The 16,429-nt window shown below is 60.3% G+C and overlaps 2 protein-coding genes across 3 annotated transcripts; one reads left to right on the top strand and one right to left on the bottom strand.

Annotated features, from left to right (window-relative positions):
- Positions 1-357: 357 nt before the first annotated feature.
- On the bottom strand, positions 358-4,625 carry LOC125918518 (phospholemman). 2 transcript variants are annotated; one of them, XM_049624506.1, is made up of 8 exons: positions 4,488-4,625; positions 3,271-3,335; positions 2,781-2,813; positions 2,136-2,210; positions 1,814-1,850; positions 845-894; positions 602-653; positions 358-493 (listed from the first exon to the last, which is right to left on the bottom strand). In XM_049624506.1, the coding sequence occupies exons 2-7, from the start codon at positions 3,329-3,331 to the stop codon at positions 631-633; spliced, it is 279 nt and encodes a 92-aa protein (XP_049480463.1). In that variant the 5' UTR covers positions 3,332-3,335; positions 4,488-4,625; the 3' UTR covers positions 358-493; positions 602-630. The 2 variants fall into 2 exon arrangements, with proteins under 2 accessions (XP_049480463.1, XP_049480462.1); XM_049624505.1 differs by lacking the exon at positions 4,488-4,625 and adding an exon at positions 3,696-3,788 and having other exon boundaries at positions 358-653.
- A 2,627-nt stretch (positions 4,626-7,252) lies between these two features.
- On the top strand, positions 7,253-15,561 carry LOC125918517 (leucine-rich repeat LGI family member 4). Its single transcript, XM_049624502.1, has 9 exons — positions 7,253-8,485; positions 8,895-8,966; positions 9,210-9,281; positions 10,293-10,364; positions 10,497-10,568; positions 10,805-10,974; positions 12,965-13,129; positions 13,246-13,751; positions 14,597-15,561. Exons 1-9 carry the CDS (start codon positions 8,307-8,309, stop codon positions 14,909-14,911), a joined length of 1,623 nt encoding a protein of 540 aa, XP_049480459.1. The 5' UTR covers positions 7,253-8,306; the 3' UTR covers positions 14,912-15,561.
- The last annotated feature ends 868 nt before the right edge of the window (positions 15,562-16,429 follow it).

Here is a 16,429-nt window from a genome sequence, read left to right on the forward strand (position 1 = left end):
CTCACCCGCGCGCCCTCTCCCCGGGCGGCGCTCACCCTTTGTGGGGGGCCTGGGTCGGGGTCGCCATGCCGGACCGGAGCAGGGGGGCGGCTGGATGCCGAGGTGGTGAAGGCGCGGCTGCGGCAGCTGGAAGCGGGACGGACTGATGTCGGGGGGAGATGGGGGAGCCCTCGTGTGGGGGGGTGCCGTAGCCAATGGGGGCCCGGAGAGCCCGCCCCCGTCCCGGCCACCCCCGCCCCCGCCCCCGCCCACTGCCGACGTCCCCGCCCCTTCCCCAAGGGTGGGGGCGCCCCCTGCCGGGGCCCAGGGGGCGCCCGGGCTTTCGCGCAGCGGGACTGACAGATCCACAAAGCGCTGTCGAGAGAGAAAAGCACGTTTTATTGAAGTCTGGGCGGCAGAGAGGAGTCTGTGGGGGCAGGGCTGGGGAGGAGGGCAGTCCGGGTGGTGGTGGTGCTCAGGTGGTGGGTGGGAGGCGCCAGGTGCCAGGGGAATCCTGTGGGGGTGAAAAGGGTGAGGGGCAACAGAGCCCCCCAGCCATCTCATCCCACCCTTCGTCCCCTTCTCCTGCCCCCCTCCCCCAGCCTAGCCCGAGCTGCAGGACCTGGCTGGGTTCCATCGCGCCAGGTGTCTCTACCGCCTGCGGGTGGACAGACCTGAGGGGGAACACGGAGAGTTCGGGTGTCAGGAGGGGCACCCCAGCTCCTGCGGAGGGGGGAGCGACAGGGGAACTCCCGGACCTTCGCTGTCGGATCAAGTCCCTCCCTCCGCAAGCCCAGAGAGGACCAGGAAAGGGGTTCTTGGAACCAGCCTTCACCCCCAAACACCCAGTCTCCCCCAGACTCACGGCGGATGGAGCTGCGGAAAGTTCCCTCCTCTTCATCCGGTTCCCCGGTCCTGGGAAAGGAGAGGCAGAAGGACGTGGGGATGAAAAAAGAGAGGCAGATGCTCCCAGGAACCCCCCAGTACAGCCCTCATTTCACAGACCCCGGTACTGAGGGCCAGAGACCGGCGAGGAGCAGGCTCGGGAGCCGCCAGAAACTAGAAAATCGGGCGCACCCAGGAGCAGTTTAAGCGTGTGGCAGGACGCGCTCCAAGTGCCTCCCGGAGTGCTGGGGAAGAGACTGGAAGTTGGTGGGGGAGGGATGGCCGAAGGGCTTGAGGACAGACGGCCTGGAGACAGCCTAGGTTAGAAACCCAGAACCCTCATCTTCTAGCTGAGTGATCTCGGGCAAGTGACTTCACCTCCCTGCGCCTCGGGTTTCCTCCTCGATAAAATGAGGTTGTTAATGACAGTCTCATGCAAGGGGCGTGAGGAGTAAATAACATAATACACGATAAAACAATATCTGGCACGTGGGACTAAACATTAGCTATTCTTTAAAATAACATTTAGAATTGTTTTCACACGGAGAAGGGATTCATACATTGCTTTAAATTTTTATTTAGAGATGAATCAAAGAGCTGGGAACAGGACTCTGAGCTAAACTGGGCCGCCAAGTGCGGTGATCTCATTTCGCCGTGGCTCCTTCTTTCACAGCACTTATCACGCTTTGTGATTTTATATTTGTGGGGCTGCGGGAACCCACGGCCGCCGCCCCCACTGGGCTGGGAGCTCAGCCAGGCAGGGAGGGCAGTTTAGTTATTCACCGTTTGGTCCCCAGGGCCTGGCTTGCGGCTTGGCACGTAGTAGGTGCTTAATACGTATTTGCCGAAGGGTCTCTGGCTGTGTGTGGGTCGAGTGGACGCCCTGCCTCACTCCCAGCGCCCTTCTAGAGCGGAAGGAGGAGAGTGAGAGCCCCGAGGGGCCTCTTACCTCTGCTGCTGGTTGAATTTGCACCGGCATCTTCTGCCTGTGGGTGGGGGTAGGAGGGCAGGGCTGAGATTCCGCTCCGGGCGGGCACCGAGCGGCGCTCGAGCGCCAGCGCCAGCTCGCGAGGGGCGGAGCCGTGGGGACAGAGGCGGGGTAGGGGCGGGGCGGGGGCGGGGGAGGGTAGGGGCGTAAACCGGGCGGGCCCGGGCAGGATGGGGGAGGGACAGAGGGCGGGGATGGGGCGGGGAGAGGGCGGGGCAGGGGCGGGGCGGGGACGAAACACGGCACCTGCGGGGGCTGGAGGTAGCAGGGTGGGGGTACTCACTCAGCACGATGAGGATACCCAGGATGAAGAGGATCCCGGCGATGATGAGGCCTCCGATCCGCAGGGTTTTGTAGTCTGTGGGCGGCAGGGAGGAGAGTGAGAACAGGGAGGGGAGGAGGAAGGACAGGAGAGGGGCAGAATGGGGAGGAAGGGGCAAGGAGGATCAGGGAGGAGAACAGAGAGATCAGTGAGAGGAGGAAACAGATGTGGGAGGAAGAGAAGAGGGATGGGGAGAGGAGGGGGTGGGAAGGAAAAGGAAGAGGTAGGCAGGGAGGAGGGAGGAAACAAGAAAGTAGGGGAGGATGATGGAGAGGATGAAGGGAACAGAGGGGAGAAAGGGAGATGGCCGCAGAGGATGAGCCGTAAGACATTGAGAGGTAAAAGGAAAAAGAGAATCAGAGAGACAGGGAGGGGTCAAATAGACACACGGAGACACAGAGACACAGACAAGGGGAGATAAAAACAAGGAGGAGTCAGAGAGCCTTCTGAGAGACAAGAGAAAGAGAGAGAAGGAGACTGACAGAGATATAAATACTGAGTCAGAGATAAAGGAAGAGAGAGACGAGGAGGAGTGGGAACAGGACCGGCAAACCCAGGCCACCCACCCTCCCAACTCCCAAGCATAGATGCCCCTCCCTCCCTCACCATAGGTGAATGGATCGTGTTCCTGTGGAGCCTCTGGAAAGAGAAAGAAGTCAAGGGTTGAATGCTTCCTGGGGCCCTGGACAGGAAGGGGCATAAAGAGACCTTTTGGGGGCTTTCCTGTCCTGGGCTGAGAGTCTGGGGACTATTGGACCCTGAACAGGCTGTCCACCCCTCTCTGGGTCTTATCTGCCTCATCTGCACTGTCCTGGGGCAGGGGTCGGGGGGCAGGTGGTCACTTAACTGCTACAGCTTTCCGCCTCATCCCGTGTTGTCCTTGAGTCTGTCCTGTGCGGGAAGTGGGGCTCCATCCCACCATCCACATTTGTCTGCCCTGGGCATCCTCCGCTCCCCTCCCCCACGTGAAACCTCCAATTTCCTGGTACCCCACTGACTCTGTTTAAGTTGGAGTCTCCAACTTGGTTCTCTTGAAAGGCTTCCCTCCCCTCCCTCGGGGCTGAGGTGGGTAGCGGGCTACCTACCCCAGACTCACCTGCGTTGGCCATGGTGAGGAAACCCACACAGAGAACCAAGATGTGGTGGAGAGATGCCATTGTCCTGGAGAACACCAAGGGTCAAGAAACGTGTTTCCTAGTACCCCCACCAGTGGGGCTTGAACCCAAGGGGTTAAATCAGACTCCCGGGGGGGGTGTGATTCCAAAACCGTCCATCATCCAGCTTGGCCACTTTGAGAAACAGGGGCGCCCCCTGCTTCATGCGGACACAGTGTCACCAAAACAAGCCACAATGGGCAGGGGTGAGACACACAGTCACAGGGGTCTCCCGGAGGCCTGGGCCGCCCTACAGCAGGCGCCAGATTCCCCGCACCTACCCAATGGGAAGACTGGGATGGCTCGCCCCACCCAGACTGAGAGACAGACACACGGGGAGAGGTGAGAGACACATGCAAGGGCCCACCTGCCCGCCCACCACGGCCCTGCTGCGTCCGTGTGATATCCCAGCTCTCCTGCCCTCGGCCGCTGGCCGGCTCTCTGCCTGACCCTGGGTATAAATATCTCCCACTTCACCCTAGAGGAATTTGCCTCACACAGGCCACCATGGCAACAGCCTTCCTTCCCCCACTGGGGGGTCACTCCCAACCCTGCCAGGGTGAGGCCGGGCTGCCACACGGCTACAGGCTGTCCCTGTGGGGAAGGCCACCCCTTCTCCCCTTCTGGAAATGATGAGAACAGGGGAAAACATCCCTGTCTGCCTGCCTCTGGGTGACTTTCATAGGCAGACACCAGGCGAGTCGCATGAGGCCCAGACCAGCCAGGCTGAGAGACAGAAGGCAGATGCCAGGGGCAGGGACACACACACACACACACACACACACACACGCGCGCGAGCACACGCAGTGACAACGCCCACTCCCCAAACCTCTGGTTGGAGCAAGATGTGGGGTGGAGACAGTCACGAATACGATACTCCTCATCTGAGCCTCCCGTGCTCCCAAACAGTGACGCAATCTGACCCACACACGTGAGTGTCCCAAACCCACCCCAACCAGGGTGCACGCTCTGCAGCAGGGGAGGGAGGAGTTGCGCCCCGCACTCCCGCTCCCGGGGAACCCCACTGTCCCCACCACGCTCCCTTCCTCTTGGGTCAGGCCTGCCTGGAAAGCCACGGGCTTGGCCACTCCTGCTCCCAAAATAGGTGGCCCAGCCAGGCGAGGGGTGAGGCCCGGAAGGGAGGGCAGGGGACGCTCACCCCAGTCAGGCTGTCCCCTGCTGAAAGAAGGCCCCCAAACGTCCGGCTGTGCCGGGGGTGAGCACTTTGGACCCCCTGGCCCAGAGCTGGACTGCGCCGCCCTCAGCGGTCTCCCCTCCCGGCCCCACCCCACCCTCACCCTCCCCAACCAGCAGCTGTAACTGGAGCCCGGGCTGGAGGGGGGGCCAGGGGGCGGCCCCCAGCCCAGACCGCCCTGGCCCGCTAGGTTAACTCTCTCGGCTCAGATGGAGGAACACTACCAGCTCTGGGGACAGCTGGGGAGAGGAGGTGTCGGCAGGGAGGCCTGGACATGCAGGCACGCACGCACGCACGCACGCTCGCCCCAGCGCCCCGGACAGCTTCTGCCCTGCGGTGGGAGGTGTCAGTGACTTTCTGTGAGGCCCCCTGGGAATCGGGCCCAGTTGGGACCTAAGGCCATTTGAGCCCTTAGGAGCCCGCTGATCCCTGACCCCAGGGTTCTGTGGAGACCTGCTCAGCGCCACAGGGCTATTTTGGGGGCATTTCAGTGTGTGTGTGTGTGTGTGTGTGCGCGTGTTTTCCGCTGCTGGCTGTGAGGTCCCCCAGGGGTGCACACCACACACATTCACACGCACACACAGAAACCTAAAGACCCCGTTTATCTGGGCACAAAAGCAAACAAATACACGTGTGTTCCCGCATACAAACACAGAGGCAGACACACAGAGAATAACACACCCGCGGGGAAACCCAAGGACCCTCCCACACAGCCCACAACACCACCAGCCACACAACCCTGACAGACACACTTGTGGACACGCGCAACGCGCACACACACACAAATGCACAAATGCACAAACAGGACCTAGCTGGCCACTCGGGCACAGACGGACATGCTTATGCACTTGTGTTCGTGTACTTGGAGACACCACCCGCTGTGAGCTGATGGGCTGAACCCCCACTCTCCTGATCTCACGTGGCCCGGAGGAGAACAACACGCACGGTGTCCTCCTCATGGGCGGGCCAGCTTCACAGGCACTGGTGACGGAGAAACCCGGGATCAGCTCTGAGCTCTGCCACTCCTGGCTGTGTGACCTCGAGCAGCCCATGGGACCCCTCTGTGTCGTTTCTGCCCTATAAAATGGAGAAATCGCTAAGGTCGTCCGGATAAGGCCGGGCCAGGCTCGGAGGTCTCTGAAGCCCACACTGTCTTGTCATTAACTCCATTTTAGAGATGAGCAAACCGAGGTTTAGCAAGGTGGAGCTGATCCTGCTGAGGTCCCCGGTGCTTACGGACAGAAACGGCCCCCAGCCTGGAAGAGTTAGACACGGGCCCAGACTCCGTAGGACACCAGAGCCAGGAGCCAGTGAACATGCTTATCCGCAGGCACAGACACAGCCCGCCTCGGAGGACCCAGGGGGCTTTGCGACACCCCCTCGCCCCTGTATGTCTGAGCCTCTGCCCCTCATGGCCTTGCACCCCGGGGTCACCAGCAGTCTCTGGTTAATGATAACCCTGATGTTTACGCAGCCCTCGGGAAGGCTGACAGAGGAGCAGAGAAGTGAAGCAGGGCTGGGAGCACCGGACCAGCCCCAGCCAGTCCTTGGCTTCCCTCCCTCTCGAGGCCAACTGCTCCAGAGAGGAGCAGCTCAGCCACTTTCTAGCTGCGTGATGTTGGGCCCATGACTTAACCTCTCTGAGGCTCAGTTTCTCCTTCTGTAAAGTGGGGATAAAACAGTAGTCACCTCAGAGGGAAGTTAGGAGGACCGTCGGAAACGATCCGTGGAAAACATTTAGAACAAAGCCCGGCAGTCAGTGACACGCACCCGTTAGGTATTGTCACTGTCGCCATTGTCATTCTCCTTGTGAGCCGCAGCGAGAACCCTGGTGGCTGAGTACTCTGTGAGTATGGATTTAGGCCTGTCTGCGTCCCCTCTGTGTCCCTGGCACGAAGTTCTTTATCTGTTCAGAGACCCCGTAAAGAAGTTTATCATCCCTTACTGTACAACTGAGGCAACCGAGACCTGAAGGGCCTGGCTCAAATCACAGAGCCGTTTGGGTCCAGGACAAGCACTTGGGTCCGGAGTCCACACCCAGGCCTGCCGACCACGGCGGGGCGCCTACCCTGCGCTGACCCACGAGCGGGGGCCACGGCCTCCTTCATCTCACGGAGTGCTCTGCACACCTGGGGAGTGGGTGCCACCGACTGCCCCCCTCGACAGATGGGAAAACTGAGGGTCAGGGAGGTCAAACGACTCGCCTGAGCCCACGCAGAACCGAGCCCGTGGTCCTTCCTGAGCTGGTGCCGGTGAGCCCCCTGTCCTCCACGTCTTCCAGGCGTGTGCAGCCGTAGCCAGAGATGCCGTGTGTTTCCCTCAGGGGTGGGAGGACGGAGGTTAGGTTTAGATCTGTCCAGTGCCATGAAGCGAATCACTTAATCACTTCCTGCCTCGGTTTTCCCACCTGCAAAGTGGGGATCCCACCTCACAGGGCTGTTGTGAGAACTGAGTAAATTCACATTAAGTCAGGCAGACGGTAAGTGCTCAATGATTATTGTTACTACTCTTTCAGGTTGGGGAACATGTGTCATTTATTTCTGGATTTTGCTTATTTAATGCTAAAAGCAGAGTCCAAATGAAAACAACCAGTGTTCGTGAGTTCTGGTCTCCCGAGAAAGAACACAAAAATCACGAGACAGGCCCTGGAGCCGGCTGCCGGGGCTTGAGTGCTGGCTCAGCCCCAGTCAGCAACCCAAATCGCAAATTACTTGACCTCTCTCCTCAGCGTTTGTGCCTGTAAAATAGCCATATAATAGGGTCAACCTTAGAGAGCTGTTAGCACGAGCTAGTAAACTTTTAGGACAGGGCCTAGTGCAGAGCCAACGCTGAGGGAGGGGGTGGCACCATCACCATCATTGTTTGCTTGCGTTGGTTCCTTATCCACGGCGGGTGGTGGGCACTCAGGGGTTAATTTCAGGCTGGCCAGGAGGCTGTGAGTTTGGGGCAGGGCAGCTGCCCTGCCCTGTTTGGCCACCAGAGGGAGCAGCTGGGCCTTGGTGACCGCACACATCACACCCTCCGGGAGCCAGGGGAGGGGGCTGGCTGGGCGTGGCCAGGATGGCTCCAGCCCCCAGCTGTCTCTTCTCCCACCCCCTCCGCCTGCAGAGCCATCCGGTCCCCACCCGGGTGACATCCTCCTTACACTCCCTGAGTGGGGTGGAGTGGGAAATCTGGGGAGGGGGCTGGCTGAGAGTGGTCAGCTCCAGCCCTTTGTGGCCCCTCCCCTCCCATGGGGCCATCCAGTCCCTTCCTTAGGGCTGCTCTTCCTATGGCCTCTGACCCCCTCCTCCTTCTTACGCTGCTTTGCTGGGCGCACCCGGTGCCCAGTGAGTCCCTTTCCCAAACCTCCAAGGAGAAGGGGTGTGGGAGGAGGGGAAGAACGGGGAACTGGAAAGGGGGGTGAGAAATAAAGATAACAGACAGAGAGAGAGACACACACACAGGCCAACAGGCAGACAGAGACTCGGAGAGAGAAACAGAGATAGAGAGACAGACGGAAATAAAGAGAGAAAGTGGAAAACAGGCTAACTCCCTGAGTCAGAAATACAAAAAGGGACAGAGACAGACAGACAGGGAAAAAGAAGTAAACAGAAAATCAGACACCAAAGGGATAGGGGAAGAAAGACAGGCTGAAAGAAAGACGGAGGAAGGAGAGCGAAGCCAGGACGGGGCGTGCCAGCTGGAGGAATGGACGGTCGCCTGGCATGGGACGTGTAGTGGCCCCAGCCCACAGAGCTGGGTGGGCAGAGAGGAGCCGGGGCGCAGCGGGGGTGAGGGGGGATGGGAGGGGCAGGCGTTGTGCTGCTGCTGCTGCTGCTGCTGGCCGGAGCGGGCGCCGGGGTGGCCTGGAGACCACCAAAGGGAAAGTGCCCTCCGAGCTGCTCCTGCTCCAAGGATAGTGCCCTGTGTGAGGGCTCTCCAGACCTGCCCGAGAGCTTCTCCCCGACCCTGCTGTCACTGTGAGTGTCACCGCGAGGGTGAGGATGGGAGTCCTGGGGCCCCAGGGCTTGGGGGCAGGGGGCCGGGCCCCCGAGGACATTGGTCCTTCAGGATCTTGGGAGGTGGGCAGCAAAGGATGTTGGGATGCCTCACAGGGGGCTGCTGGGATTGGGACAGGAGCGGAAGGGCAATCCCAAAGCACAGGGGCAGCGTTTGGGGCCCCAGAAGGGGGACGGCTGGAGGGAGGACTGAATGTTGCCAGGATCCTCGCCAAGTGAGGAGGGCAAGTGCCTGTGTCCCTGGGATGTAAAGGAAATACATCCAGGGTTGGGGTGGCATGCCAGCATCCCCCAGACAGGGGACGGCTCTGGGGCAGGGCTGGAGCCTGGGGGCGGTTTTCTCCTCACCCACCATAGCCCACGTCCCCAGCTCACTCGTTAGGACTGGAATCACCCAGCTGAAGGCCGGAAGCTTCCTGAGGGTGCCCACACTGCACCTGCTGTGAGTGGGGCCCAGCTGAGTGGACAACTAGCTCGAGGGAGTGGGTGGGTGTTCACGCAGGTGCGTGGGGAGGGTGTGCACACATACGTGTATGTGCATGTCTGTGAAAGCACCGTGTGTGTGCATATGTGCGTGTGTGTGTGTGTGAGACAGTGCCCACCTGGGTTGAGGGTGGAGGCAGAGGTTAAAATGTCAGAGAGGGGGCAGCAACTCTGCAAAAATTCTTTCTTGCTCCCTTGCCAGCCTCTTCACATCCAACTCCTTCTCCGTGATTGAGGACGATGCATTTGCGGGCCTGTCCCACCTGCAGTACCTGTGAGTGAGGCCAGGGGATGGGGGCAGGGACGGGGGCTTGGTAGAGTGTGGCTCCTAGAGTGGAGGGAGGTATAGAGGCTTACTGGCACGGGCGGGAGGGTCCGGACAAGGGTCCCTCCTGGAGGGGCAAGAGGCCTGGCGTCTTGGCAAGAAGCCTGCTCACCTCCCCACTCTGTGCTGCAAGGTGCACAAGGGGCCTAGGGAACCCAAGACTGTTTCTGGCCCTACCCGGCTTACGGGAGCCCGGGGAGCACACAGAGAGGCCGGAGGCAAGGAGATGTTTCCAATTAACAGGAGACAACTCTGAGGCGGTGATGGTAGGGGTGGCGGGGAGGGCGGTACGACGACGCCGGCATTGGGCCGGTGTTGGCGATAACGGTGTTGAAGGCGATCCTGCGGCCGCTCGCGGGGAGGTGCCGGCACGATGGGGGACCATGGAGTGGGGATGACGTTGGCAAAGATGGCGGACCCGATGGCGGTCGCGCCGGTGGCGATACTGATGATGGAGTCTGATTAGCGTTATCAGTGTCGTGGGTGTTGGCCGTCACGTATCGGTGTTGCTATTGGCGGCGGCTGTGGGTAGGATGTCGGCGTCGGCGTCGTGTGGGCGTAAGGGCGACGTGGTAGGTACTGGGCTTGGCGGGGACGACGGAGGTGCCGGTACGTGGGAAAACTGCGGCAGTAGGGGTGCTCGTGGCGGGTAGAGAAGGGGGTGCTGGGGACAGTGGGGCCGTTGGTACCGGGAGCGCCTGTCCCAGTGCCAGTGCTTCTGGAAATGGTGGCAGTGGTGGTGATGGGGTGGCAGCGTTCGCTGTCAGGCTGGCAACGAGCACAGGGTTAGGTTCCTGGCTCCTGGGATTGTAGTCTGGGACCCTGGGGAGGAGAGGTTTCCAGGGAGGCGTGGGCACATTCCAGGGGCCTAGGGGTCCCGTGGGGTGAGTTCCCCCCAAGCACGATGGGGCCACAGCAGGGAACCGAGGGCCTCCCGCTCACCATGCCTTCCCTCCGCAGCTTCATCGAGGACAATGACATTGGCTCCATCTCTAAGAACGCTCTCAGAGGACTTCGCTCACTCACACACCTGTGCGTGCCCCCGAGGCCTCGCCCCTCTGCTCACCAGCCCGCCCTGACAGGCTCCCCCAGACCCCATCACCCCATCACGCGGGGCATCCAGGTAGCTGGTGACGGTTCCTCCTCTCTCTCTCCTTCCACCAGGAGCCTGGCCAGTAACAATCTCGAGACCCTCCCCAGATTCCTGTTCCGAGGCCTGGAGACCCTAACTCATGTGTGAGGCTCAGGGGGGCTGGGCGGGTCGGGGAGTTGGGGAATGTTTGAGAGGGAAGCGGATTGCTGTGCCCACTTTCGGTTGACATAACTAAGTACGGCTGCAACGGTCCTCACATATTTCCTCACTCACCTCTGGGGCCCCATCCCGAACCCTTGCCCGGGGAGGGGGCGGGGAGTGTGGCCTCCAGGGGGCGGTGGAAGCCAGGTCGCAGCCCCTCCCCGGCCTCTTGCCCCAGGGACCTCCGCGGGAACCCGATCCAGTGTGACTGCCGCGTCCTCTGGCTGCTGCAGTGGATGCCCACCGTGAATGCCAGCGTGGGGACTGGGGCCTGCGCCGGCCCCACTGCTCTGGCCCACATGCAGCTCCGCCACCTGGACCCCAAGACGTTCAAGTGCAGAGCCATAGGTGGGGGCTTTCCGGGCAGGGCGGGAGGGACAGCAGGGGTTCCAGAAGAAGGCGGGAGATCAGGGGAATGGCTGCCAGGGCTGAAGGGCTCACCTCACTCCCTGCTCTGCCGTTTCCCAGCTTGTGAGACCCTGGGCAAGCAGCATCACCTCCCTGAGCCTCAGTTTCCTCATCTGTAAAATGGAGGTGATAAACAGTGACGTAGTGAGAATTCAGTGATGTATCTGCACCTGCATCTGGTGCAGAACCTCGGATGGGAGGCCCTCCTGAATGTTCACTCTGCTGGTGTTATTAATATAAAAACGACCTTTTAAAAATACTTGCTACGATCCTTCTGCTTGCCCATAAATATATTTTGGTACCTTTACGGGTCCCGGGCACTGCAGAAGACTCAGCAGCGAGGAAGCGCAGAGGAAGGTGGAGCGTGAGAACCCAGAGCGGTCAGGGCTGGGATGGGGGAAGCCGACAGAGCTGTAGGCGCCCAGAGCCAGAGCGAGGGCCGGGGAGGGCTTCCCGAAATAGTGCGTATTTGAGTTCAGATCCGAAGGCTATAGACACAATGATCGATTATTACCATCATCTAAGTGTGAGACACGTTTTTGGTCTGTGGGACCCATAGAACCGGAGAATTTAACTTCAGTTATCCCGCAAAGATTCACTCTGTGTCCAGCCCTGGGAGAGGCAAGGGGCACCAAGATAGGGCCCCGCCCTCAGAGCCCTGGCGGGTGAGGACGCAGGCATTAAATAAAACGTTGCAGAAATAAATGTACGCTACGCCTCGTGATAAACACGGGGAGTGGTGAGGGAGATTAAGTGAGGGGGGCGGTCCTACCTTCCATGGGGCATTGATTGGAGAAGGCTTTTCTGGAGAGGTGGCTTCAGATCCAGAAGAGCGCTGTAGACAGAGAGGACAGCATGTGCAATGGCCCTGAGGCAGCAGAGAGTTTGTCCTGCTTGAGGGTCACAGGCAGGCAGTGTCCCGGGGAGTGAGTGCAGGAAGGGACACAGGTGACATTGAAGGCTGCAGGGGCCTCACCGTGTACGACTTTGAAAGCCACAGAGAGCAGAGTGGACTTTATCCTGATGGCCGTGGGAAGCCGTGGAGGGCTTGGAGCAGGGGGTGATGATAGGATGGACGTTTTTAAGAGATCCACCTTTGGGTGGGCATCCTTGGTGGTTTCGTTCATTGCTTCAACCCTGGTACCTGGAGACAGGGCCTGGCACATAGAGTGATGTATTAGAACCTGGAGTCTACCGCCGGGCCCGTCCACCACCACGCTGGGCGACCTTGGCGCATCACGACCAAAGCTAGGCTGCTTACCATGAATTAGAGAAGAGAGGAGGGACTGAGGTGAGCAGTCCAGGGCGTGGGGCAGCCTCTGGGTGTTGTCCTGGCTTTCATGATTGAAAGTGAGTTATGGCACGTCCACGTGCCGGGTCATGGGGAGAAGGGGAAAGGGACCGAGTCTGGGACAAGCCGTTGCCAAACAAGTGAGGCGACCGTTTTACCCCCATCGCTTGGCTCTTTTTCCCTTGGAAACCTGGTGTGGACAGGGCCACGCCTCATCTCAGGAGGGAGGTGTCGGGGGAGTGCTGAGACAAGGTGGCCTCTACCCGGGCAGTTTTGTGCTCCAGTCCGATTTCATGGAAGACGTCAAGGATGGATTGTGCCGGACGGTCCCGTGCCTGCCTCTCGGCCCGTTTCCTCATCTGTAAAACGGCTATGATGAAATGTCCCTCATAGGGATCTTGTGGAGTTAAATGAATCGATAAATACGTTGTTTCTAAGCAGTTATTTGATGATGTCATGCAGCTTAGAAAACACAGTATGACCGTGTTGCTGTGACTTAATTCGTCTATAGATCAAAAGATTCGCTATCGGTCCCTTTGAGGTGCACACCCCTCATTTCAGAGATGTGGAAACCGAGGCTCAGCGATGAGGGCCCTCGGGGTCCCCCGTGCCTCCCTGACTCTCTCCTGCCACCCCCAGAGCTGTCCTGGTTCCAGACGGTCGGGGAGGCGGCGCTGGGTGTGGAGTCCTTCTCCTACCAGGGGGAGCCCCACATCATCCTGGCACAGCCGTTTGAGGGCCGTTGTCTGATCCTCACCTGGGACTACAGCCTGCAGCGTTTCCGGCCCGAGGAAGAGCTGTCCGGTGAGCGCCCCCTCGCATCCTCCTGCCTGTCCCCGTAGCCTGCCCGGTGGGGTGGGGGGAGACCCCGACCTGCCTGGCTGGCCTGACCGCCCCTCCTGCTCCCCGACCCCCCACAGCGCCCTCGGTGGTGTCCTGCAAGCCACTGGTGCTGGGCCCGAGCTTCTTCGTGCTGGCCGCCCGCCTGTGGGGTGGCTCGCAGCTCTGGGCCCGGCCCGGCCCCGGCCTGCGCCTGGCCCCCACACAGGCCCTGGCCCCACGACGGCTGCTGCGGCCCAATGACGCCGAGCTCCTGTGGCTGGACGGGCAGCCCTGCTTCGTGGTGGCCGACGCCTCCAAGGCGGGCAGCACCACGCTGCTGTGCCGGGACGGGCCCGGCTTCTACCCTCGCCAGAGCCTGCACGCCTGGCACCGGGACACGGATGCCGAGGCCCTGGAGCTGGACGGCCGGCCCCACCTGCTGCTGGCCTCTGCCTCACAGCGGCCCGTGCTCTTCCACTGGCTCGGGGGCCGCTTCGAGAGGCGCACAGACATCCCCGAGGCTGAGGACGTCTATGCCACACGGCACTTCCAGGCCGGCGGGGACGTGTTCCTGTGCCTGACACGCTACATCGGGGACTCCATGGTGAGGCTGGGCCCCTCAGGTGGGGCAGGCAGCGGAGGCCACAAGCCAGACCCGACCTGCGGCCCCCTCAGGCCTGGTCTTTCAGCACCGACCCCACCTTGCACACCGGCCTCGGCCTCGAGACTCTGACCTGACCTCTCAGGCTGACCTTCGAATTCTGACCCCACCTAGTGTTCTGATCTTTGAACTCTGGCCGCCCTGACACTGACTCCAAGACAGTGACCCCTCAGGCTGGCTCACCATAAGCCACTCCCTGTCCCCCGACATTGACACTGGCCCCACGATTCTAATTCTACCGCCAGACTCCGGCTCTGTAACTCTGACACGCTCCAGACTCCCACTTGACCACAATCACCGCACTCTGAGTCTCCGGGGCTGATGGCCCACCCCCTCCAGCATTCTCATTCTGGGGTGAGATACCGCCAGGCAGAGCCTAGAAGGCACTGATCTGACTCAGGTGTCCCCAGGACACGTGTGGGGAACAGACTGTGGGTGTAGGGATGGAGGGGGGGAGACCAGGGAAGAGCCCGGCGTCATGGTCCAGGAGGGAAGTGACTGCGGCCGGGCCGGAGTGCAGCCAGAGGAGATGGGAGAGATGTATCCCATCGTAGGTAAAGCTGACCGACTCTGTGTGGGGCGTGAGGGGGAGAGAGGGGCCAAGGATGACTTCAGGTTTGTGGCCTGAGCAGCTGGGTGGTGACACGTGTGAAGGTAAGAAAGCTGCAGGAGTTTGGGGACCTACAGGCCTGTCTCCAGGCTGTCCCAAGCGCTCGGAAGCGCAGAGCGCTACCCGCAGGCCTGGCCCTCCTGGACCCCAGGCCCTAACTAGTGGCCACACTTCACAGGTCATGCGCTGGGACGGCTCCATGTTCCGCCTGCTGCAGCGACTGCCCTCGCGTGGTGCCCACGTCTTCCAGCCGCTGCTCATCGCCAGGGACCAGCTGGCTATCCTGGGCAGCGACTTCGCCTTCAGTCAGGTCTTGCGTCTTGAGCCTGACAAAGGGCTCCTGGAGCCGCTGCAGGAGCTGGGGCCCCCAGCCTTGGTGGCCCCTCGCGCCTTTGCTCACGTCACCGTGGCCGGCAGACGCTTCCTCTTCGCCGCTTGCTTCAAGGGCCCCACACAGATCTACCAGCATCACGAGCTAGACCTCAGTGCCTGAAACGCGAGGGGACCTTGAGACCTTGGACACGGCTCGGAGGGGAGGGGGCGCTGGCGCGGGGAGTCCCAGGCCTCTGGACACTCACTTGAACGGCCTCCTGGCTCTACCCGGGGTGATGGTATCTGTGAGGTACCGACCACAGGCCGAGTTCAAGACAAGGGACTTGAACTTCCAGTCTGAAGCAACATCTCCGCCCGTGGCACACGTTCCGACCAAGCATGACTTGGGGGCTCGGGCTGGGGCACCGCAAGAAGCTGGGGTACCGAAGCCATGGTGGGGGCGATGTGCAGAACTCCATGAGGTCTGGAAGCGCCCCCTCAAGTCCACTCCCCTCCTGCTCCCTCTGAAAGTACTGAGGAGGAGAGAACTTTCCTTTCCCTCTAAACTCATTCTGGCCAATCTCTTTTAGTGCCCGCCTCCGTGACGTCATCAGTCGCTGGGCCGGTTTCCCCGCCCGCCCGGGCCTGCTAACTTCCTCTGCTGCTTTGTGCGCATGCCTCCTACCCAGGCGGAAGCCCAGCGTGTTGGCCCTCTTGCGCCTGCAAGAAATAGGTGGGAAAATAGGTGTTGTGGCTGGAGCCCCGGCTACCCTTTCTCTGGAGAGGACAGGAAGTGTATAAGCTCAATAAACACGCTGTGCACCTGCCTCACCCATTATGGGATCTTTGGAAGAAGGTGTCTCTTGGGTGGCTTCGGGGGGGGGGGGAGGGGAGAGCGGGAGGAGTGGTATCCCAGGAGCAGTGTTATGGAGGGGAGAGGTCACGGGGTGCATTTTGGCTGCCCCTGCTGCTTTTTCGCAAGCCCCATGAGTGTGGGCTCACGATTATGGGGGGCCTCATGGGATGTTTGAAGGAAATAGGGCATTATGAAGGGACAAATCGCTGGTTTATTGTGGATCTCTTCTTTGGGTCATGTCTCAGGGCATCGTAGGAGATAGTTTTAGGTGTTTTAAAGGGTTTTAGGCGTTATATGGGGTGGCCCTTGGGGACATTTTGGAGATCTTTTTGGGTAATTGGGGAGTCTCAAGGGAGTTTGAGGCTCCTTGGAGGTTCTCACGCCATGTGACCACTATATATTATTAGTCTCATGGGGAATTATTTAGAGAACTCACAGGGACAGTTGGGTACTAGGAAGAGTTTTCTATAATCAAGTGGGGTCCCAGAGGTGAGTGGGGGTGGGGGTCATGGGGTCTTTCTATTCTAATCATAATCTATGTGACTCCTCATATCGTGATAAGAAGATCCACATCCTTGTTTTCCTGGGATGGTCTCAATGCCCACTTGAATGTCCCAGCATTCCATCTGGTTAGAGCGCCCTTTCACTCCCCAGAGTGTCCACCATTTGGCTACTAGAAAATTTTAAATTGCACCCGTGGCTCCCCTAGCCTTGGGAGGCAGAGGGCAGACCTCATGCCATTCACCAGGCCTTTGGGTTTTTCCCAACAGAGAGATGATGGCCAGCTTCTGTGCCGGCTGCCAGTGAAAGCCCATCCCAATGTAGGGAGTCTTGAGGCTGCTT

The sequence above is a fragment of the Panthera uncia genome, unplaced genomic scaffold (genome assembly GCF_023721935.1).
Source record: "Panthera uncia isolate 11264 unplaced genomic scaffold, Puncia_PCG_1.0 HiC_scaffold_94, whole genome shotgun sequence".
NCBI lineage: Eukaryota > Metazoa > Chordata > Mammalia > Carnivora > Felidae > Panthera > Panthera uncia.